General features: G+C 41.4%; 1 protein-coding gene across 1 annotated transcript in view; it reads left to right on the plus strand.

Moving 5' to 3' along the window:
• The window catches only part of LOC145406346 (soluble guanylate cyclase 88E-like), a 240,157-nt gene extending 219,474 nt beyond the window's left edge, over nt 1-20,683 (plus strand). Inside the window, exons 14-15 of the mRNA XM_080277507.1 lie at nt 10,648-10,971; nt 20,256-20,683. Coding sequence (XP_080133633.1) covers nt 10,648-10,971; nt 20,256-20,683 — 752 coding nt within the window. The remainder of the gene's footprint in view (nt 1-10,647; nt 10,972-20,255) is intronic.
• The last annotated feature ends 5,916 nt before the right edge of the window (nt 20,684-26,599 follow it).

Here is a 26,599-nt window from a genome sequence, read left to right on the forward strand (position 1 = left end):
TTAACTCTAAGCCCTTGGCCACCCCGTTTGGGATACATGGCGTCTGGCAATGGATGGATGGATGTAAAGCTGCTCCTAAGCTGAATGATAATAGTCTGAGATAAGAGATAACAAAACGACGATTTAATTCTGTCTAGAACACTTTTCAAACTGAAGGGGTTCTGTGTACCCTTCATTAACCCTTTCCCCACTACAATAACTTCCTGTAAGGGGGAGGAGTTTTACTTATCCATTCATCCAACGATCCACATCACACACACACACAGACGTGGGGAGAGAGAGAGAGAGAGAGAGAGAGAGAGAGAGAGAGAGAGAGAGAATTAATACACCCACAACATAACCTCCCTCCCCCCTCCTTCTGAAACAGGGGGTGGTGGTGTGGATATTCATGAAGGCGTGGAAACAGGAGGAGCCGAGTTTAGCCTCAGAGGAGCTTAACCCTGTGGCGGCGGCATGCAAATATTGACGAGGCGGGCTTTGGCGGGGCTTACTTGAACAACGCCCACTTAGCTGAGGTGTGGCTTGGCCTGGGGTTGGGTTAGGAGGCTGAGGCAGGGTGAAGGAAGGTTAGATGGGGTGAGTAGGGCGGGGTATGGGTGAGAGGTGAGTAGTGTGAGACAGGGTGAGGTGGGGTGGAAGGTGAGGTGGGGTGAAGGAGGGAGTGGCAGAATGATGTAGCGTAGGTAGAGTGTGGTATGGGTGAGAGAGAGGTGTGTAGGGTGAGACAAGATGGAGTGGTTAATATCTGGGAGGTGGTATATGCTGAGGCGGGGAAAGGCTGGATGAAATGACGGTGTGCTTGGGACTGAGGTGAACTGAGGTCAAGTAAAACAGATGACAAGGAGGAGGTTGAAGCAGAGGGACAAAATACTGACGAAATGAACCTTAACGTTATCGACAGTTCATATCCAACTTGGGCTGGAGTGAAATGCTGACTTATGGAGGCAGGGGTGAAGGAAACAGGGTGAAACAGAGGACTTACAGGAGGAAAAATGCAGAAATACGTGTTACCCTGGGCTTGGGGGATATCATGTATATGTTGCGTGGGGACCCGGGATGTAAATACCATGGGGACGGCATTCACTGGGGCTTACGTCGAGGCACCAGCTAGCATACCACTTAGCTGAGGCAGAGAGTGTGGCAGAGGTAAGAGTCTCCAATATGACTAAGAAGGTGTTAGAGTGTGTGTCATGTAGGTGTGGTGGAGACACTGGTATGACTCTCTCCCCTCTCCCTTTCTCATCCTCTCTCAATCTTCTCTCTGCACATCCCTTACTGCGTCTCTCTGTCCTTTTCCATCTCTCCTCCTACGTCTCCCCCTTCTCCTCCTCTCTCACTGTATCTCTTTCTCTCTTCTCCTCTTCCCTGGGCAATGAGTGAGGGGTTTGGAATAATTCTGAACCCTCCTGGGGGAATACGGTGCCGATAATTATGCAAATCTTAAGGAGTGGCCACGCTGTAAACCTGACTCGCTCGAGCCTGTGGTATTTAGAGAAGCCAGACTGACTGAACTGAGCTCCCACGACGAGTGTGTGTATGTGTTTGGGCTTAATTAGTGTGCCTCCCTGCCTGAGTGCATGCCTGTCTGCCTGCTCGCGTGCCTGCGTGCCTGTCGGTATGCCTGCCTCCCTCCATCTCTGCCGTGTTGCCTGCATGTCTGTCTGCCTTCCTGCCTGCTAGACTGCATCCCTGCCTCCTTCATGACCTACTCCTTTTCAGCATCCTTGTCTCCTTCACTCCCACTCTCCGTTCCTGCCTGCCATTCTGTTTGCCTGCTTCCTTCCCTGCCTGCCTGCCTGCTTTCATCATTTCCGCCCTCTTCCCCTCCCTCCCTCCCTTCCTGCATGCCTGCCTGTCTGGGTGTTTGCTCGCCGGCTTTGTTTGTGGGATTACACCTGTGAGCTTCTGTATAAGTGGTTTTGGCAGGAGGAGAGAACTGGAAGGGGAGGCGGACGGAAGAAAGGGGAAGGGAGGAGGGAGGGAGGAATTGAGAGGGGGGAGGAGGGAGGGAGGGAAGAAGTGAGAGGGGGGAGGAGGAGGGAGGGAAAGAGAAGGGGAGACAGAAAGGGCTGGAGAGGAGAAAGGAAGGAATAGGGTGTGGGGGAGGTAAGAAGAGAGGAGGAGGAGGGGTAAGAGAAGGCATTACCGAAGCGACGCCTGGCAGTGACACAAATACCACGAGAAGTAAACTAAGCACCCTTAATAGCAGTGAAATGAACCAGTGATCAGGTACAGAACCTCTTCACTCAAACCCACATCAACACTGAACTGCATTTGACTCTCCCGTGGTTAGGACAACTCTAGTTCTACTCTAGCTAATACCAGATGATTTTATTCAGCTAAGAGTCATAAGAACTTAATTAAGAGTGGTAATAAAACGGGTGCATAGTCTATGAAAGGGATCGCCAAACTGCGTATCGTGTCTCCACTGCTTGGTCACAAAGGGGGGAATGAGGTAGGTGGCGGGACGAATCCGGAAGCTGCGTCTAGTGGTGGTGGTGGTCGTGGTGGTGGTGACATGTTGAAAAATGTTCCCTCACGCTCCACTGTATCCCTGCCCTCAAACACACCTGTCCATACCTACACAGCGTCCCTGCCTCAATCTTCCAAACTATCCTTAATCTGAAGAAGGTTTTCGTCCTTTTGCAAGTTACTTCCTGGTAGGTCAATGGTAGCACATGACATGGAAGTTTGTCAATATGGAACAGGGCTGCAGTGTGTCGTCCTCCACTGTCCGCAGAAAGTGACTATTTTTTAAGGTTAGCAAGAGTCCACAAAGCCTAGCTCGCCAGGTATGGGATATTTCTGAAACACACACACACACACACACACACACACACACACACACACACACACACACACACACACACACACACACACACACACACACACAGCTCTTCCTCTACACTGCTGCACTATTTCTCCCTGTTTTCCACCCACTCCGACTTCCTCGCTACCTGACCCCTTCTCACTACACCTACCTCTATCACCCCCACATTTCCTAATATCTCAATGCCTCTAGCTACGTCCCTCTCACGTTCCCTCTCACACCTTCTCACTATTTCACACTCTCTCTCCCGAATCTCCTCTACCACCCTCATTAGCCCCCTCACACTGCCTTCCCGCTAACAACGCCTTCCTCACTCATTAACGAATAATTACGTCTCATCTGATCTAATTAGTGGCTGATTAGGACTCATTTCTCCTCCAATTCCCTCGGGGTGGTAAGTGCCATGTCATTATCGTCATCATTATTGCACAATTTTGATTTACTGACTGCGCCATTTATTTTCGTTATTCATTACCCGTTTTTGGCTATTCCGGACACCAAACTTCTTTAACAACCTAGCGAATCGTGAAATATTCTAATCATCAACGCTATAGTCCACTTAATAACTCATGAAATTGCTATACTTGTGGTTATTATATATCATCCCCACTAGATTCAATTATATAGTCCAAGTAAACAGCAACGAGCAAAAGTTCGACATTTCCGGCTGTGGCAAAGGACAGTGTTACATGAAATATTTTTTAAGGGACAACAAAGAGAATGAAAAAAAAAAAAATACTCTGTCGTTCAGGGAGGGATGGGAAATATGGAAGGCAGGGCACAATACTGAGAACTGTAGGTAAACTTTTGCTCATGACTGGATATTTAAGAACTAAACTCTGCTCACTTAAACTAGGCGTAAAAGTTCCATCTCTCCATTTTGAACCCTGACCCGTAGCAAGAGATGAACATTACAATATGGTGTTAGTCACGAAGAAGTAAACAAAGGATACTGAACCGAAGTATTTTCTTAGTCTGCCACTGAGGTACTGAAAATAAACTGCAAAAGGACGAAAATCTCAGCCAAGTTAAGTGGAACGAACTATATCCGTATACATATTATAAACCACCTCTTGACGTATCATAACGCATTATATTTTCACTGACAAATGAGGACGATACTTTAAGTAATAAGTTAGGGGCAGGTGGTGGTCAAGTGTGAGAGGAGCGGACTGCTGACCATAATATTTCAGGTCTGTTCCCGGATCTTGCGGGGAAATATCTGAGAATCTGATTAGGCTACACTCTTACTGTCTGCCCTGTTCTTCTATAAAAGCCCGTCGATTGTTCCAACTGATGTCGTTCCATTTGCTAACAGTCTCTAAAAATGGCGCGCGCACACACACACACACACACACACACACACACACACACACACACACACACACACACACACACAATGTATATATAACTTACACACTGGGTATAAAATAGGCCACGCGAATATTCTGCTCATCATTTTTCTTCACTAATGCCATCACAGCACTTAATGACGCCTCTCAAACTCATCATGTGACTTAACTGCCCTTGAATGAGCCGATGTGACATTAATCATGGCATCATTGGGCCTGATCAAGGTCATGAGAAGGTGGGCATCCTCATAACACACTATTATCACCCCTCATCACACCTAATGACCATGAGGTGTAGCCCAGGGAAGACATGTAACACAGGGATGGGTGAATGGATGGATGGATGAATGGATAGTTGGATGAATGGATAGTTGGATGGATGGATAAGTGGATGGTTGGATGGATGAATGGTGGATGGATGAATATAAGCATGAATGGACAGACAAAGAAACAGACAGATATACACATACATACATAGACAGGTATAAACACAGATTAAGATACACAATTAGTGAGATAAATACAAGCATATTTACAGAAAGACACACACATAGATAGGACAGATACAAATTGATGGACGGATAGATAAACAAACAAAATTAAGATATACAGTATTAGAGACAGACAGACAGACTGAGAGACATACAAATAAATAGGCAGAAAAAGAGGGACAGTGGTTCACAGTCCTTGCTCCCCCTGTTTTCCATTTTTCTCTTACAAAACTCTCTCTCTCTCTCTCTCTCTCTCATACATTCAATTCACACTATCAACCTTTCATTCTCCAACACCATTCCAACTTAAACCATTCACTACTAGCGTTTCCATTTAGACTGATAAACATTCCAGATAACAAGAGTGGAACACAACAACACATCATCGTTCTTATCAATGACGCTTATCTCTATCCCGGTCACTATCAGAAGGTAATTAAAACGCATGAAATCGTAACGAGAGAATAAGCAAAGATAATAACGTATTGATAAGATTAATACAAACTGTTTATAACGCTTTCCCTACGTGAGGTTTGCCCTAAAACAAATAAAGTCGACAGGAAATACAGGAATATAAAATTAATAAGGAAGAGCAAGGATTCCAGGGGCATTAATGGTGAGTGAATGGCAGTGTGGCTCATTTATGTGGACAAATTATGGTTAGAAACTCATTTTTTTTTCTTTTCTGATTCTCTGGAAGCTGGGGTGGGAAAGGTCTGAATGATGATGGTAATTGGTGGTGGTGGTGGTGGTGGTGGTGCAGGTGATGATGACGACGACGATGATGATGATGATGATGATGATGGTGCAGGTGATGACGATGGTTATGATGATGATGATGATTATTATTATTGTGGTGGAGGTGGTGGTGATGATGAAGAGTCGTACTGAAAGGCTTTACTAGGGACGATATTACTCTCATTTAATTTGATACGGGGATTAAAATACCTGGAATTTCGAAACCTGCGGGGATTAAACGGATTCGCGTTGCAACAAATCGGGATTATATTTTGTGCTGGGTGAAAATGATTGGTGTGTGTGTGTGTGTGTGTGTGTGTGTGTGTGTGTGTGTGTGTGTGTGTGTGTGTGTGTGTGTGTGTGTGTGTGTGTGGCTTTTAAACACTGCGGGTCAGTCACCTCTGCCCACCCGCCTACTCTCTCTCTCTCTCTCGATCCAACTATCTATCTATATTTATCCATCTAACACACAACTATCTATCTATTTATCTAACACAAACCAATCCAAAACACATTCGGCATTTTTATACCGCGTCACTCTTTGATTGCCTGGTAAATATTTTCATCCTTCTTTCACTGTTAACTTTTTTCCCTTATTTTTTCATTAAACAACCTACTATTAACAGCATACACTTTCGTTCATATATATTCCAGGTTATCTTTTTTACCCGAATCCTTACTATGTTTTTTAATTCTATCAATCCTTAATAGTTATTCAGTATTTTTTTATTTCTATCATATCCTGTTTTCTTTACTACTTGATAATACAGGAACTTCTTTTTGTTTTAACTCTCTAATATTCGCTAAAACTCAAATATCAACTTTACTATTTACGTAGAGTCTGTACGCAAAAAAATTCCAAACCATGACTGACTCTCCACTAAACTTTAAACTTGTAAACCCTCGGCATGCAGTAGCTGACATTCTACGTTTGATTTAGACTGATGTCCTCTGAAAAGGTGTTTTGGTCGCTACCTACAACGGCTTCCTCGGTGAAATTTGAGTAGCAAAGTGCGTGGAGTTTTGCAGATAAGCAGAAGACATTGAAGGCGCTACTTTTCTGTCTTGTAGTCTATTTCAGCTAGCGTCAGATGGTTATATGCAGTTGAAAGTGAATTTCCGGTTCATTCATACATCTTACTATGTTTAGTTTTGAAACACCGTCATACGTACCACTTCTTAGTATGAAATGCCTACCATTTCATTTTACCTATTTCTGTTTCTGATCAAAACTTAATCGAAACTTTGGTCCTAAAAACAGCGAAAAACAGAAAGTTAATTAAACTGTCCTGAGTCAGCCATGATTTGAAAACAAAAAAAAATACCATTCGACTATAGCAATTTTTTTTTTTTTCTCTCTCTCTCTCTCATGGCCAGGGCAACTCCAGTACTTAAGCTAACGCCTGATAATTAAGAATGAGTATTAGAGTCAGGGAGGGGAACTTCAGTATATTTCTTTTTTCTTTCGTACTCCCTTAACCCTCTCATTATCGGAACAAATCTACACTAAATGTCAGTTGCCACCACAGAGTTTTATTCAGAGTGCGCTGTAGGAGCCAAAAAAAATGATAAAGTCGTTTTTTTTCTTTCTTTCTTTTTTAACGCCCTTCTCCCATTTTCTTTCACACTCAGCGACATACATCTTCCCCCGACCTCATTAGCAGACTCTTCTCCTTGACCCTCTTTCATTTTTCTTTCTCATCGTCATTATCTCTTATTACTTCTCTTTTCTCTCCCTTCTCGTTTTATTTAGCTCTCCTGATGTTCATCCTCCACGCCTTGTTTTGACCTGGTTGGGATTCTCTCTCTCTCTCTCTCTCTCTCTCTCTCTCACACACACACACACACATTGTCATTTACTTATCACTTGTTATTTTAACCTGATTCAGCTTTTTCGTAGTGAATAAAGAACCCCTCTCTCTCTCTCTCTCTCTCTCTCCCTCTCTCTCTTTCATCTTCCTTCTTTAACTCCCATTCTGTTAACCCTCCATTTCCCCTCTTTCATTTTACCTCTTTATATTATTCTTTGTCTCTTTCTTTCTTCCAGTGATTTATTGTACCCTTCACTCACCCCTGCACAATTAAAATAACCAAATTACGTATACGAAGGGTTGCGTTCATTAGCAAGGAAGGTCAGGTTTAGCATGGGATTGCGTAGTGCTTCAAGGGACAACTCAAGCTTTCTCATCGACGGAACTACTAATACTGGGTACGCGAAAAGGATAGGCAAGATCTTAATTAATGACAGCCAATTTTAAAACACTAATGATAAAGATAAATAGTCAGCCGGCATTCCCTTCAACATTAAGGATTTAGTAACAAGGAAGAAATGCAGAACTTCGTATATTTTCCATCATGTTTTTCAGTTATATAATGATTTCTTGTCTCGGCCTTCATTATTTCAGGATCACTTAACACGATTCTAAGATCTATATTCTCGTCGGTTAAAGAGGCTCCCTAACACCTCTTCCTAAGCGATTTATTTTGCTAATTACACCTTGCTATCCTCTTCTGTGATACTCAGGTCTTTCTAATATCACCATACACTTCATAATTAACTTGCAAACTTATATTAACCAACCATATCCAAAAAATAAATCGCTAAGAAAAAGGTTCTAGGGAGCCTCCTTACCCTACGAGAATACGGGCCTAAGAATCTATCCTAATCAACCACCTCTTCCTGTAGCTCCTCTCAAGACAATGCCAAGAACTATAACATCTTCGAATCTGTCCAGTCACACATCCCCATAACAGAATATCTAAACTGGATACGTTTAATTCAACAGGAGCTTTTCATACCCAGACACATTGCTGACAGAGAAACACCCGATAAAGTTAATAAATACCTTAATAATAATAATAATAATAATAATAATAAAATCGATACACATTTCTATCACTCTACTCCGACCCAGGAGCCCAAGTTAACTTATACACGAAGAACAAGTGTATATTGTGAAGACCAAAAGTGCTCCGCTCTCTGCATTACTATTCTCTCTTCATACAAATCATCAAAATGGTCACTTAAACAACTCACAATTAACCCTCAACTCTCAATTAGTTTACAGTTATTTACATGACTCGAATTTACACACTTTCATTTACGGTAGTCCAACTGTTATTTTTTTTTAATAAATGGAGGACACCTACAATCTGGTAAATGGATTTTTATTCTGTTTAATTTGTGTTCCTATCTCTGTTCATCTTCTGTTTAAAAAACTAAGATATTTTCAATCTTCGGCAGCACAATGCTACCAGTGCCTTAAGCTGTCCGATCTTGGACATGAGAATAAGTTAGACTGTAATTATTCTGATACAACAACAACAATAACTGAACGCAAGAGGTTGTCTGTCTCAAGGTCCTTGGACCTTGGTCTGTCTCGTGCAGAACTTTACGTGTACGTATGTATGCATGTATGGATGGATGGATAAACAAAAATAAATAAACTTGTCTAAACACTATCTTCAGTTCTAACAAAGAATTAAATATACTTCTCCACCACCTTCACAGGACAAAATATACGTTCTGCTGACCTTTGATTCTCCATCGTCTGTGAAAAGGCTATTCCAGTACAGATAAGCAATATAAAACCTAAGCAACAGTATCAAAACTTCACCTAATTTTACGATCTAATTAACGTACATAAACAACAAAAACAATAAAACACACACGCAGAAATACGTACGCATATCAATTACACGAAACATAAATGAAAAGAAAAAGGCACATTTTTAATTGTCAGAACGAGAGCGAGGACAACTTACATCTGCCGAAATTCACTTAAGAAATGTTCAGCTTAAGGTGTAAAAATGTATCCCTCTCCATTTGGGAAGATCTCTGTAGGATACTATAGTACAGGTTGGGGTGTTAAAAAGTATCCCTCACCATTTGGGGTTATCTCTGTGGGCTACTATCGCCATTTGGGGATATCTCTAACAGCACTAAGATGTGAAATATTACTGGTGCGTCAAAATTCGCACCGGGCGAGCTCGGACACATTACACATCCTCAGTGTGGACGTCTATTTCCTGGTATTAAGAAAATTTCCAGGCAAGGACCCAGATGCACAAACTTAATTCCGTGTGTGTGTGTGTGTGTGTGTGTGTGTGTGTGTGTGTGTGTGTGTGTGTGTGTGTGTTTATGAAGGACAGTGAGATGAAAGCAAAAAATCTTTCCATGTTTCTCGTTCTTCCTGCAATCCCAAATACTAATTACGAGGAAAAAATTATCGAGCTGAGTCTCCTCCGTGTGTCTTGTTCTTCCTGCAATAAACAACCCACAGACAAGCGAGGGGACTGACCTGGATGGCTGTGATTCTCTCTCTCTCTCTGTCTCTGTTTGTGCATCCGGGCCAAGAACTGTGTACATAAATTACTTGTACTCACCGAGGACCGACACTGCTGTCCTCTTGCTGTGTTCTGGTCATCCCTCTCTCTCTCATAACACTGAAAAGGAATGTGTATTTTAAAGCTCTATTCAGGTCACACTCTCAACCTCAAAATATATATACAAGAAATTTTAAAAGTTCTGAGCATGTGTCAAAAATGGAAAAGGTAAGAAAAATATATGATCAAATTCACAGCAAAGGTGTGGTACAAACGTCAAATATATTGAAAAGGAGTCCCAAGTAAAATATTATCAACTGCATACTGTGAAATTCATGTCATCATCATTTTCTCGACTTTTCCCATCAACAGAGTGGGTGAGGTAGGATGCATAAACCATGAATGAGAAACTGAGGCTGGAAAGTTTTCAAGTATGCCCTGTGAAAAAATAAAGAAATAAACGATAAATAAAAAATGATAAATACCTTAATTAAATACCGTAAATAAATAGATATTCCACACATTATTCAAGCTCCCAGAATCATGGCTAGGCTACACTTCACTGGTCTAGTTTCCCCCTTATCCAGGCCACTTCCAGCCTCTTAAATATCTCCCAAACTCAGGTCAATTAGCCTAAACTGCTTTTCTCTTCAGTGTAACGGCAACATATTAGTCCGAGTCATAACGTACCTACATCTCGCCTTGGAACCGTTTGCTTTCATCCCATATCAAAGTTTCTCCCATTTTCTTTCCCTATTGACCCTTAACGCATCCCAAACCTATTTCCCGCCGGTGTATCCCATTTTCTTCCGCAGTCTTAGTTCATCTCTCACTAAGCTATTTTCTCGCAGGCGTATCCCATATTCTTTCCCAACCTTAGATCACCCCACACTAAACTTTTTTCCCGCAGGTGTCATGAAAACGTACTGGCTGGAGTCGTGCGAGGGTCGGCAGTCCATCAAGGGCCAGGTGATGCTGCCGCAGACCATCACGCCGGAAGGGGTATCAGAGGAACGCAGGGGATCCAACGTCTCTCGAAACTACTCCCCAATCACCTTCGACGACGTGGCCAGGCGCTCCCAAACCAACACGCCCACGCCCAACGTCACCCTCCCCACCCAACCCACCCAGCCCGCCGCCACCCTCACCACCGTCAATAACAACAACATCAACAACCACAGCTTAAACTTCCAGCTCGTCGAGATGCCCAAGACGCCCATTGAAAAGCCCAGAGGCAAGGAGTTCTGTTCGGTTTGGTTATGTTTCACACACGCGCGCGCACACAGAGATACCGTAATTACAAAATATACATCACACGTGGTCGACTTTAAAAATAGCCTTGGAATATTGGTAATCCTGTACACTAAAGACAATGCTTTGTCTTCATTTGTGGAGATAATCCTAGCATAATCATAATCCTTTAGAATTAATATCGGTCCCTCAAAATAAATTTTAAATATCCCATGCCTGTTCAGAATTGCATTTTATATATATATATATATATATATATATATATATATATATATATATATATATGCAGTTCCCTTCACTGATTTTTTAAAACAACCTAAGTATGCTTACTAGTCGGTGAACCACGAACATGGTTATCAGAATCTAAAAATCTATAATACAAATACAGAATTATATAACCAGTCTCGTTCCTTCTTTGCAAAATAACTCAATACCTCCACACACCAATACATTAACGGCAAACACCAGCTTTAATGCAAGTATAAGCAATGTTGATCACTATAACTTTGTTCAGACTCCTGCTGTCCACCCATATAACTTGTACCGTACTGTTGTTTCACATATACTCACCTTAGTTTCTACTTCATAATAATGAGTGTCTGTCAGTGTTGGTCGTGCTTGTTATTTCACACATGACACAACCTAATATCAGCTCTGTAACATTTCTATATTGCTTATTTTGTACAACTGCCAGCAATGTATGTTTATGTGCTTGTGGAGGAAGGAGCCTCTGTGTGTGTGTGTGTGTGTGTGTGTGTGTGTGTGTGTGTGTGTGTGTGTGTGTGTGTGTGTGTGTGTGTGTGTGTGTGTGTGTGTGTGTGTGTGTGTGTGTGTGTGTGTGTGTTAAACTAAGTTTGTTAGTAGTGCTGCAGTAGCAGTGCCATGATGCAATGCTTCTTGAGGGCGAATTCTCGTGAGCTTACGAGACTCTCTAGCACACATTTTCAATACCAACACTGCATGTATATATATAAGACAGGAATAATTACGAGTCATACACAGAAATAGACTGATAGGAAAGAGATACTAGGGAACCCTCCTAAGGTGTCAAGAATTCAAAGCTTCTTAAATATCATGCTGTGAGTATATGGTCCGAATGATGTTACAGTTCCTATGATATTTTGTGCGAGCTGCTATGAGTGGTGGCGCGTGTGATGTAAGATGTTGCTGTTGTGTGATGGTGTGTACTGGCGCGAGTGATGTGTGGGAATGTTGCTGGAAGTGATGCTGAGTTTTATGGCGGTGTTGTGGAAGTGGTGAAGTGAGAAGTGGTGATCCTACGACACTGCAGTGCTGATGTTGCTTAAGGTGTCGTGTAATGCGCTTCTGTAATCTTGTGTAATAAATGTTGCTACGAGTGATGTGAGTAACAGCGTTGTGGTGAGAGGTAATGGGTATGTCAGTGGTGATCCTTATGGCACTGTTGCAATTCCATGTTCCTAGAAGATGTACAATATGCTGCTCTAAAGATGTGTTGTATGTTCCGCTACGCGTTTCTATTTGTGATGCGAGTGGTGTGGCGGTGTTGTGAGTGGGTGGTGAGTGAGGGTAGTAAAGTTGTAATCGTGGGGCACTGTTGCAGGGTTATGATGTTGCTATGTTGTGTGAGTGTTGCGCCAATGTTGCAGGGTTTTGATGTCGGTCAGAGGCGCCACTCAACACCCGGCCCGGACTGCAAACTTGTACCGTAGTAGCGATTTGTTAACACATGCCTAAATGTACGTAAATATTTCCTTTCCCTCTGCACCCCTTCTGAAATGCTGAAGTGCACTAGTCCAGGAATTATAGGGCAATTAGGGCAGTATTCAGAGTGGCTTTAAAGATTCCGTAACATCGATTCCTTAGCGATTTATTCTGCTCATTACACATCAGTATATTCTTGTATGTTAGTGACGCAAATTACGTCGATGTTAAAAAGATATTAATAACATAAAAGAGAATGTTATCCTCCCAAACTCCTATGAGGCACTTTATATATTATTATTACTATCCCTAAGCGATATTTAGCCTCGGAGGGACTTTCGAACGGAAGGGGGGGGGGTTAAATACAGCCTTCAGTCATAACACGTCCCCCTAAGGCCGATATTTCCTGTAGATTAGCAAGAATAAACTGAAGATGAAATATGCATAATAAGTCGCTATGGAAAAGATGCTACGAAGTCTCCTGTGTCAGCTAGAATACGGCATTAGTTTCACTTCGTTTACACCTCTGCTCCGTCGATGTTGCTACTGCACCTCAGCCAGCCACCAGCACCCACATCCACTACTGCCTCACAACAAAACACTCTGCTACGTTCCACCCTGATTAGTAGCCAACGTACATAATTCACATTGATTTACACACTGTGAGGAGTTACAAACACTTGAATGCTGTACTAATAAAGCTTAACGATTTACAGCAACACTTCTGCGACAAAAACTTCAAGCAAGGATAACAAGGGGTTTGTTAAATGTCTCTCAGATTCATCTACGATCTTTCGTGATCTTAAGGATGTTGTCAATACTTCAAGTGATGGCTTCAGAGGTCATTCTATGAGTAAACTACTGTATGCAAATAACTGATTAGCAGTGGTTAAGGTTACGCAAGTATTTAAAAATGGAGGGAGACACGTCGTTAAGCCGCTATACTTATTTTTTGTGCTGTTCAGAATGAAAAATACATGCAAACTGCTATAATGTGAGAGTTTAAGAGAACGGGAAACAGAGGGTCTCCACTTATTTTGTGCTATTACCAATTCGTACAGTTTTAACCATATTTATTTTTTGTAAAATTTAGCTGATGGTAAGTGGACATACTGAGAAAGCTTTTTTATTTTTTAATATGCAATAAAATAAACCAAGAATATATATATATATATATATATATATATATATATATATATATATATATATATATATATATATATATATATATATATCCCGGAGCCGGATACACGGTATACCCCTCCTGCAATTACTAACTTCAAAGTCCTCTGACAAACATTTGTTTGATCTCCCATGCCACTGGCTCTTCTGAACCACTCTTGAAAATTGACTCAAGTTGACATACACACTTTGAACCAGTCTTTCATGTATCTGTGCCCCTCCACCCTTTGATCCTGCCTTCCTTGCATCCCACACTAATCTCTCCAGTTCCATTCCTTCTATTCTTATAGCCTACAGTTAGGTTACGGGACGCCTTCATAACATGCCCTATGTGACCTCAGTGTTCCACCTGGCTTAGTATCCCTTCTGTGGTGTCTTTCCAGAGCCTGTCATCATTATCCCAGAGCCGGTTGAGTAAAAACTCTAAAAAGTAAAAAATCGCTCAGTTCAGGTAAGGGGGTCAGCAATAATAGGAGACAGCATTCCTGAGGTAAATTCTTCCTTGCTACTGCTACCCACCTGGACACAATTAATAGCTAAACTGTATTTATCCTTGCTTGAATTTTACCATTGACGAATTATCGATATCGTAAAACTTCTTAATTTAAATCTCTATCAGCTATGAAAAGCGGAACTCAGGAAAAAAGTTTACATGATATTTCACCTCTTGTACTTCACACCTTCCTTTTCTGGTTAATATTTCTACCTCGGTGTGAAGTAAACGCAGTGAAATATTAGACAACTTATATCTCTTACTGTACCAGGTGGAGCAGGAACAAAACACTTGCTCCAAGTACACTTTGCTGCACCTCTCAGTGTGTGAAAATGAGCACCAGAAGAGGCGATCACAGAGCACCAAGTTTTCCTTTGTGTGTATTGCTGTGTGTGTCTTTGCACGTGTTCTTTCACCCATATACTGTCACACATTTTTTTTAATCTCATCAGCTTCTCACCGTATCTGCACCTTTGAATTTAGTGGAGTGGCGCCTTAACCTCTTCAATACGGTGACGTCTAGTTCTGGGTTAAACTGTTCTTGCTATTTCCTGACGATTTTACTCAGCTCGGGGGAATTTTCAAGCAGCAAGGGCTGGATATGGCCTTAATTTACCTCATCATTACAAAAGGATTCCCATAAACTGAATATAATTGTCTGACGATAGCAGGAATAAGCAGACGATATCACATGATTGAAGGAGTAATGATTGGTTATGATGCTTATACTGTAATGTCCCACACGTACCACAGGTGTCCTAACAGTTTTACCCACAAACAGCAAGCCGCCACGGATACATATACAGGAGCAGTATGAAACAAAAGCATTCGGGGGCCGAATGCTAATCGCTCGCCAAACTATGTTGCATAAGGTATAAATTTCCTACAAACCAAATTTGAAGAACATTAGCAAAAGTTTGCGGAATTCTGTCACTGTGTTTCACCAAAAGCCAATCCATATTAAAAAAAAACATAATGGCGGGTAGCATTCGGTCGTCTCTGATAAAATCCTCACCAGAAGTATTAAGCTTCTGTACATCCACATAGGCTAGCTGCTATTTCCTGAAAGTTTGGTGAAAATTCGCCGGCAAGTTTTCGAGATATTTTGGCATCACACACACACACACACACACACATGCTATATCGCCCCGCCTTGCTAATGTCGGACGATAATAAATGAAGTTTAGACATTAAAATCAACTGCACATCAAATGGAAAAAAATACATAAACGAAAAAGTTAATCCACAGCTAAACAAAGCAACCCAGAAAATACTCGTAATATGACGGTAAACCGTCGAGGAAGGAAAAAACAACAAAAAGTAGAAAACATGGTCAGTACACCGGCACAAAGCACAAACAGAAATCCCAAAACACAACAGAAATTAACATAAAAACGATACCAATTAACTCAAAAATACCACACAAAAAGGTACCGTAAAATGCACTGACATGAGCGAATGATGAAGCGAGACAAAATAACCCATCACAAAAAACACAAATTTCAACAAACCTAAAAACCCTTAAAGAACACATGACACAATACCTACTCGCCATTACGCATTACAAAATTCCCCAAATTATAACACAGCTCACAAAAATGCACAATACAGACCCAACGAACAATTGCATATTACAGAAACTGGCACCAAACATCATACACCCAAAATCAGTCCAAAATAATTACGTCTAAACTTAAAACGAACGCAAGTGCAAAATATACATACCTAACCGTGAAAGCCCCCCCCCCCTTTTTTTTCCTTTAAGGACAAAAGTATGATTTGGCGATTATGTTAGCGTGGCTTGAGATATCTATAATTATCTAAAAAAATAAACAAAGTAATTAACCTAAGCATGACACACCTCCTGTAATCTATGAACCTACTTAGCGAGATAATAACTACCCACACACCTGACTGACATCTCATTATCCATATACCTGACTAGGCTCACTGACTACCTAGATACCAGATTACCCATATACCTAAGCTGATATTTTTTTATCCATATACCTGACTACCTAGATACTTGCTTTCTCATATACCTGACTAAGACATCTCATTATCCATATACCTGACTACCTACATTACTGTCATACCCGACTTAGATATCTAATTATCCGCAAACTGAGTACCTAGATACCAGGATACCCACTTACCTACAACCTGGATATCTTATCATCCATATACTTTACTACTTAGATACCTGACTGGACATACCTGACTACTTTCATACCCAGTTGAACATACTTGACTACCAAGGTACGATACCTAATTGGACACACCTGACTACCTAGATACTTGATTATCCAGATACCTATTTAGATATTATCTATATACCTGACTACCTAAGCACCTAATTGGACATACCTGACTACTAAGATACCTGCCTGGGCTATCTAGGAGGTCTGTATAAATGGTTCTTGGGACACCGTTTAACCTGTGCTGTCACTCTTTGATTTACGTTTCTTTGCATTCCTTCGCAACAGCATATCACAGTTTTAATCATGCGACCTTCAGAGGATTTTATTTGGCTTGGGGGAGAGCTTAGGAGTAACCTTTTTTTTTTTTTTTTTAGTTGATATTAGTCCTCACAGACATACGGTCAAATGTCAATGTTTAAGATGTGTAAGTTTATGCAATCGAAAAAAACCAAAGATTGTACCTCTGCGTATAATCAAAGCTCTGTGATGCAATATCATACCGGTATGCAACACAACGCCAAACAATTCACGCCACAATACAATAAATTACACCTAAAAGGCACTACATCATCACACGAGAGCCTGCAGTACAATTCAACCGCTTCACACTGAAAACACCGCAACCCTGATAAATCATTTGCAATTGTAACACAAAACCATCACACCACCTACAACGGTTAAATTCCAAAATACAACTGATAAATCTTTTATATACTACACACACCTAACTACAGGCAAACTGCAATGTGGTAAATACAGTATGTTGTCCGAAGATTTATTCTAGACGAGTTGTTCAGTGTGTGTAACAGGTCGCCGTCAATATGCTAAAACGGATAACATTTGCTTACCTTTTTTCTCTCTGTATGCACGACTGACAATCTGCAGTTACATACTGCCCCCTCTAGCTTATATTAGGTTGAAATTGTTGAAGAAATGCGAATATTTTTGGCATCGCAACGTGTCAATCACTGAGCTAAGTGCGGAACAATACACGAGTGAAGACTATGGGTCCTTATCTTTTTCAGGAGGAACCATCTCCCGCTCTGCAGGATTCTCTTGTAGTTATTTCTACGACGTGAAAACTTGCTTGTTCATACAACATAATGAGAGCACAACTATTCATAAAACTAATTCGTTTGTAAGTACTTAAAAAAAAAAAAAAAAAAGTAATAGGAGCAGCAAAAGCCAAAGACCTCATCTCCCATCAAGGGCTGCTTAGTGCCTACTAACACCAATAAAGTAGTCCTCCGCCGCGTTATTCGAGTTCACTGTTTACACCCCGTCCACAATAGTAATTATATCTAATTTCAGGCATACACATAAAACTAACCATTCTTAACACAGGCGACTCAATATTACTAATTATGACAACATTGCGGTGGAAGACTAATTTCATGACTATCCACCAGAAACTGCGGACGTAATATTCAGTATATGGGATGTACAGACCCACCTGTTACCAGACCACAGTAGAAACTACATCGCACCGTACCACACTACACTGAAAAGTATCACAAAAGCATCACATCACATGGGGAAAGGTATACAAGTCACCGTAACTGCTCAACACAACAAAACATTGCACCAACATTCCGCTATAAAAACATTGTTGCACAGCCTGAAATAATTTTAACAGCGCTTCCTGAGTGTATACAACAGTTAAACACATCACCCTCTAACACAGCGTACTGTACAGCTAGAAAACATCATTACACAACGTGCAATAATTTCAGCAGCGATTCACGAGCCTACAAAACAAACACTACATCTCACTCCAATAGAGAGCATATCAGTACATCAGATGACAACTAAAGCTATAACATCATTAAAAGCAGAAATCAAATACAACAAAATGGCACCACACACCAAAAAAGCAACATTACATCAGCCTAGTACATCACAAAATCTACCAAAGAAATACAAACCCAAACCAGTGACCTCTACACAATACACTGCATGACGCAAGATTATGCTACAACACAAAATCTGATCAAATAGGCACAGAAGAAAAGTTAATCAAATAAGCACAGAGGAAACCTAGAAACCCCCAGAATCACACCATAAAAATGTAACACACCAGTCTAACGCCATACTAAACATGCTCAGCACAGAAGATTCACTAATAAATTCTACACAACCACGTAACACTGGGAACCGGAACAACACAGCACAGTCTATTAAAACATCACACAAATGCCTTATCACATGACTGCACAAAGCCTAGTAGTGGTGAGGGAAGCCTTCAAGTGATGGCACCGATATAGCTAGGTAACTACACTGCTCGGTTAAACAAACGTCTCTCAACTCCCTCCCTATCCCCCGAGAGGAGGATGGTGGCCCGCAGGAAAAGGGCAGCTTCAACTTGCAGTACAGTAAGTTCACGTCCAGATGAGTCTGAGGTCGTAAATTACTGCTATTACTACTACTGTTACTACCAACACTACTACTACTACTGCTATTACTACTACTGTTACTGCCAATACTACTACTACTACTACTGCTGCTATTACTACTACTGTTACTAACAATACTATTACCACTACAGTACTACAACTACTTCGCCGACGCATTAAGTATAAGTAACACATCATACGGTTAAATCACACCACATAAATAATTCTGTTAGCTATTACATCACAGCCTACATATAAGGACGTGAAAAAAAAAAAACTATTATATAAGAGGTAATTCAACAACAACAACAACAACACACACACACACACACACACACACACACACACACACACACACACACACACACACACACACACACACACACACAGAGCAAACCACCAAAACACACAAACTGAATGGGAGAAATTAGTCACTACAACACTCAAACGCTCAGGAAAAAAAAAACTACCTAACAGTTACCCAACACTTTGGGGCAATGCACACACACACACACACACACACACACACACACACACACACACACACACACACACACACACACACAGAAATATCGATCAGGCACTTCAGCCAGAGGATTTTTTTTTTTTTTTACCCCTTCAGTCAGGAGACGCTTTTACTGGTTTATTCTTTGCTTTCTCCGGACAATTTCAATCATTTTAGGTAACACTTTTTGTACCGGTGTTCATGAAGGTAATATCTAAGTCTTCTAGTTCCAAATCTCATCTAAGCATCGTCTGGAGTTAGCAAGAATATCGTATGAAATGTCATCGGATTGAAAGGACCAATCTTGCTATTCCCAGACTATTATTTTCAGCTCAGAATATTGCTTCCATACACCCTTCACTCACCAGTGTGTCACAAGAGGCTCTCCTATGCTGAATAAGATCGTCTGGTGGCAAAAATAAATTACAAAAGCGTCATGTTGAAGTGGGTAACTCCTTGAATCAGATTATTTATTTATCTACTTATTTATTTACATCTGGGGTTTGACTTAACTTACGTAGGACCTCTAACTGAGGCAGGGTTAATTACTAAGACAGTATGTAACCTCTCTTACTTATCAAGCGCTGGTATTGGTGTGTTCTTTTTCAGTACGGTATTTGTGCAGACTAGTGTGACAACTCAATCAGGTGTAAACGTACTGGCAATTGATACGAGATGTGACATTCCTGCATATCATCAATGATCTTCACCCATACTCCTGACGTTTATGATGATCTTTGTCTATGTCTGAGCTAATTCCATGTCTTAGGTGCAGCCACCACGGCATTTAACGAATGTGTTCTCCTCCAGGCCGCAGTTTCTCCAATGTCGGGTTCTCGACACAAAACCTACCATCCCTGGACACGGGGCCACCGAAGGACCTCCTTCCCTCACAGCAACAGCTACTACACCACTTCCCGCCTGAGCTAATGGAGGGAGTCCGTAGCACCATGCACGAGAAACCTCCTTCCTCTCGCCACCAGGTCAAGTCCCTGCCCTTTCATAACCACCAGCCGCAGCTCCCAGACGTCCTTATCGACAACCACTACGCCCACAACGACAAGCTGGGCGTGAACCTGCCCACCAAAGTGCGTGTCACGGTGCCCACGCCCATGGACGGCAAGGTAATGCCAACCTCCCTAGTGGAGCGAGGCACTTCACCCATCGTATCCCATATGCCCAGCCAAGGCTTCTCCAGCAAGAATCGCGTCCAGAGCCACACCTGCCTCATCCTCTAACACCCACACCTGCCACCTTTATCATCTTATCCAAGTCCTGGCGGGGAGACGGCAGTACCTCAGGTGTAATCGCAGCACCATCCCCGGGTACGGTCACATCACACATCAGGTGGAACTGGATGGTTCTCAACCCAGTGCATATTGCCATCAAAGTATGTGTTTGACAGGTGTGACAGCAGCGATCCTGGGAACCTACAGCACAGCCTCTGCTGCGCCTGTGTTGTCGCAGCGTCTCGTCCAGACTGTGAGACGTGGGGCGTGTCCGTCCTCGCTGCCCCGCCACGCCCCTCCCCGCCCCAGCCAACATTATTCTACCCTAGCTCCACCACTACTCTGGCTTTGATATGACTCTATGTTTCATATACAAAATATAGATATATATATACCTATTTATATGAATACTCACAAAATATTTTCACATTTGTGACAGAAATGTAAATATGTACCCATAGTATATCACTGACGTTTAAGCAAGTCAGAATTTGTACTCATGACACTAAGTAATGTGATGTGCACTAGGGCAAGAGCATGGTGGCTGACTTCTCTGCCCCCTCACCCACGCTGTCTCTAAGGCTGTGTGGGATGCTGATGACTGGGACGTAGTTTACTTGAGTTTATGCTCTATTTCAGATTAACTCATTTCACATTCTTCAGTAATATTTTGTATGTTACTAAATCCCACGACACAGCCAGACGAAGGGCATACTACATCATGACAACTAATCACAAAGTCAAAATGGAAGCTGTTCATTCCGATACACAGAGTTGGATACATGGGTTGTCTGGAGTGCAGCAAAGTGGTGACTGTACATAAACTGTTTCATATACTATACAATACTCGGCGTCCCTTTGCAGCGAGCACAACTAGGCAGTGTAACCCGGAGCCTGGCTGAGCCGGGCACAATGGGCTGGAATCATTTTTACACGCCTCTTGAAAGGGATGGAGGAAACGGTACGATACGGCATGTCCAAACTAATCACTGCATGTACGCATATATTTTTCACTGTGAGGTAAATATGTACATTTAATGCACATATGTTTCTTATTTATTTAACTCTGTATAGGTACGTAGCTGATGACGTGGGGAGCCAGAGGCTCAGGGGTGTACTGTCACCAACAAAAGTCCTGTCCATTCTCAAGCTTGTGTCTCCATGATCTTTAAAAATCACGCTGTTCAATCCGAAGCAAATGACGCTGACCTGTGGACGAATAAAGGCATTAGTTATCAGCTGTGGGCGCTAGAAAGGGACGCTTTCACGGTAGCATCAATATAACGACAATTCCACTGATCAAACAAACATTACTCAACTCCCTCCTTATCCCCGAAAACGAGGATGGTGGAGTGCAGAAGGGGCAACTGCGGCCTGAACTCCACCGGGTTCAGGTTCAGATAAGGCAGAGGCCACAATAACAACAACAACAACAACAAAACATGAGTCAGGAGCCACAGGTTCACCATGCTGATTTTCAGTCCTGGAGAGAGAAGGCTATGTAAGGCACTGGACTAATGCTGGCGATAATACCTCCGAGAAAAAAGCCACCCCGAAAGTAATCTTAACATGCACTGTTCCATCATGCATTAACATGCGTCTCTCATTTTTCTTTATTAATTAGAAGAAACTATTAGAAATGTTGAGTGCTGAATAACTGTCAGATGAGAAGTGAAGCACTGAGTATCGTGGGATAGTACGGGGAGGGAGCTGGTTTTTAGACAAGGAACAACTGTCTTGGTTATATTATCCAATTCGGCGATATATATTTTGTTAGATTTTTACTATATTCAAATGACAATGCAGCTCGGAACAGACCGGATATATTTTATCATATATATAATATATATATTTATATACATATATAATATATATATTTATATATACATATATATCCCCTTTATTAACTCCTGAAGTATGAGCTCTCTCCTATGATAATTAAAATTGGGAGTAGCATGAACAACGAAAACATTACGACTGAAAACCCCTGGGGGAGACGACCAAGCTAAACTTCTTTTGTGCTGAAACCCACTTATCGAAAGGGACAATAAATAAAGATCCCATTATAAAAAAAAAAAAAAAAAATCCAAACTGCGGTTGCTCTCAAAATCTAGGTAGCACCTTATCCCCTCCATTAGGCCCTTCACTACGAGGTCTCCCCCTATAGTGAGTGGAAGTAAAACGGCATCAGGAGAGTTTAAGGTACGTCGTCGTACTAAAACCTTTCAGTGTACTTCTGACTCCTCCACTACTGGCTGCCCCCGAAGTTATATATATAAAAAAAAAAAAAAAAAAAGGTGGGGTACATTTAAGGCATCTGTTAATCTTGTCCAAAACATCCCCATTACTCTTGTATAATATGACTCCCTCTAAAGCTGTAAAAATGAGCAATGCCTTCTTATCGACAGACCTAGGCTACTCAGTGATTTTAATTTATATCTTCTTATGCATATAAACATGTTACTCTAATATGTACTGTGTCACTTCTAGTATATTACAACTGAACTGCTTATGTATACACTTCTAAATGTTACGTTTATCCCGGGCATTAATTACCGTATGGCCATCTGAAACTCAGGTAGAACTGTATTGTACAATGTTATTTAATAGGGCCCTGAAATTTCGAGTCAGTTCAAACACTGCTTCATTATCTTGTAAGTAGTTTTGTCAGGTTAAAAATCGCACAGGTTTTGGTCCAAGGCTTATGGTTATACCGGTACCCTACTTTCTTGAGAGAGAATCTGGACCGAATTGTAAATCGCACAGGCTTAGCAGATCCTCCTTGGTGATTTATTTCCCCTCTCATTCCTTCGTATGCTAAATATCCCTTTTTAGTATCGCCACAGCTTTTACCATTTGCATTAAAAGGATTTTTTGTGATATCCAAAAATAAACCGCTTAGGAAGAGGCGTTACAAAGTCCCCAAAGCCCCGCAGAAACCGGCTCCTGAATAATGAAACAAACGATACCTTGACCATGAGTAGTGGACGCAAGAGGGAAGAATGTGCGCTGAGTGTGGAACATCGCTGAAAACTGTTTAACTTTTTTTATTATTCAACTTTGATATTTATAGGTATTACAACTCTCTAAGCTCACTGTCACTTCTCCGACTCCGAAATTTATTCTGAAGTGAATGCTCGTTTTAGAAGCAATTTTTGTATGTCAATACGCGATATGAGAAACAGGTGTGCAGGCCATTGACAAGCTTGGTTTCATATCGCGACGGAGCATGAGCCAATCAGGAGCTCTTTCAGGAACACTTCTATGCTGCAGATATCTAAGCTCAGTGAATAGAGTATAGCCTGAAGTACTCCCAACAGTGAGATGGGTCTGTACTAGGGTTGTGGTATACACCCCTTCCAGCTTTCCTTGACACCATCATTCAAAATACAATCAAGTCTGCCCTGGCGTGACTCTCAACTCTCCTAACTCTCTCAGGTTCCTATGACCCACTCTCAGTTGAATAAAATCGTCTGGCGTCAGCTACAAGAGAGTAGAAGAGTTGTCCCCACCATGAGAAAGTTAACTTAGCACAACGTAAACTGGTGTCAATGGAAGGGGTGTGGGAGCGATGGCATTGATCTTTGATAGAGCTTATACAACAATTTGCACGACCATCCCTGCAAAACCGCTGTGACGTCTTTTATATGTGCTGATGCAGCAAAATGACAAGCAACAGTTGTTATGTAGTGATTACCGTTAACGTCTTCAGGATAACGTGCTGATGAAAGGGTATACCGTTACGGTGTCAAAATGACAAGAGCTGTGAAACAATGATTACCGTTACCATATTCAGAATAGTTTGTCTGCAGTTTTTAGAGTGCTGACACACTATTATCAGCCACCATAATGGAGCGGCGTAGAGTAGGTAAACTTTTTTTTTTTTTCATGTCGACTATCACATGCATATTCAGATAGTACAGCCTGAGTTTAACTTCTTCTGAAGGTGAACAAGAATTTGCCGTAAACTATTTTTGAGGCATGAGGCTGGTGATCTGCTAGCCAACATCCTAAACCGTCAAGAAGAAAAGAAACTCTTTTGACTGACCTTGTGAGGTTCGCAGGATGTGCTTTAACGATCAGATTTACCAAGATGCCTATGTTCGTTGTAAATCAAACACCTGTACATTTTGCGCGGCCATAAATGAAAACGTGTAATCAAAACTGTCATCAGTATACCGCAAAGGCTGTCAAAATTTCTGCAACTGAGAGGACCAGTAGGCTATCAACAGCACTTAGGAGCAGCGAGATGCATTTATAGAAATTAAATATAAAAACAAATAAAAATAAATATGTTCTTCACGTATATCAGTTTCACACCACTTTGTCAGGCAGAACACTCAAGTAGGAACAAAGAACGTTTTTATTAACACACCAATCATGTCAGTCTTGTGAAATGCAGTAGTTTCTGTTCAATTTCCCCATTAGGTATGTGCAGCAAGCGGATATGGTTATGGGTTGTATTTATGTGGCTTGGAGATTCCCTAACACCTCTTCCTTATAGAGATTTATGCTGCATCTTACACCTCACTATCTTCTAGTACGTTACTGGTGCAAAGTGTGTCGATATTACAAAGAAATAAACAGTATACAAGAAAGTGTTCATGTGCAAATGCAAAATACGTCGTTTAAGGAAGAAGTGCTAAGAAACCTTCCATGCCACCTAGAATAAGACTAAAAATCTGATCAAGTTGGAAAAATCAGGTCGGATGTTTCAACCTGGAATCGCAAAGTGAGATACAGAACCCATTTTTTTTTTTATGATAATTTTTGAAGTGCGTGATGATGATGATGATGATGGAACGTATAAACATTCCTATATGGTTGTTGACTGTTCTGTAATATGGGATGCAGGCTGACCATACCTAATAACCACAGGTGTTACATAAAAGACCTTCAGTAATTAGGGGTTTGCGTTCCAATTTGCGATTTCAAGTTGAAACATACGACCTATAATCATAACAAGGTGCAATGGCACTGAGAATCATGCCTCACTCAATAATCTGACGCACAAAGCAAAACTCTTGCGGAGAAGTGAATGTGGTACCTCAGGAATCCGCAAGGGGTCAGCACCGACCTCGACACCTTGTAGGCTACTATGCACGCCTAACAACACCGCCATTAGGTTTTATTTGGGGAAAATATGAGGATTCTTTAGGGAAACTTCGTGTGTAACAACCAATGCGAAGGGAAAAATTCTTCTGAACTTTTCCCCAAAACGAGGAGAATATTTTGTTTATAACAGTACTTGAGTCGTAAAGTTTCTTGCAGTAGGCTTGCGCGATCGACTTACGCCTCCCACAGATTTCGTAGGACGGAACTACCAGTACATAAAGAAGTAACAGAATAAAAACTTATTCGGACTGAGAGGAGCAAATGTCAGCAAAACGGGAGAGAAAAAGAAAAAAAAAAAAGTCGTGAACCCCAATTTTAGATCAGGCCCAGTTGCCGAAATCTGCGCGGATAAAAACAAAACGTAACTGCTATGCGATCACAGGCCTGAATTTACAAGCGTATGTCAACTGTCCGTCGTTTTATATATTTTTTTAAGGGGACAAGGAAAAGAGAATGCATTTTCCCCCCAATGCATCTCGTTCTTGCAATAATTAATTAGTTACGACAGAGTACTGATGGTAAAGCTCCAATCTTTTCCTCTGGCCAAAAATAAATCATAGTTAAGAGAGGCACTTATTAGAGGACCCGTTTGGAAATTTCGACCTTGGTTCTCTTGGTAACATTAAAAATCAGTGGAAACGCGCCACTTTCAGCGTACTGGAGGAATTTATGAAAATGGCGGTGTTGATCAGGCTTGCCAGGCCGAATACGGATCTTAGACCAAGGCACAGCTGCACGAGAATGTAAACTAGTCCATCCAAATAAAATCATATAAAACTCACTATCTCTTATTTGTTTTGTATGTACTGT

Source organism: Coenobita brevimanus, chromosome 70 (assembly GCF_032717465.1).
Source record: "Coenobita brevimanus isolate Jiangsu-jjx chromosome 70, ASM3271746v2, whole genome shotgun sequence".
Classification (NCBI taxonomy): domain Eukaryota; kingdom Metazoa; phylum Arthropoda; class Malacostraca; order Decapoda; family Coenobitidae; genus Coenobita; species Coenobita brevimanus.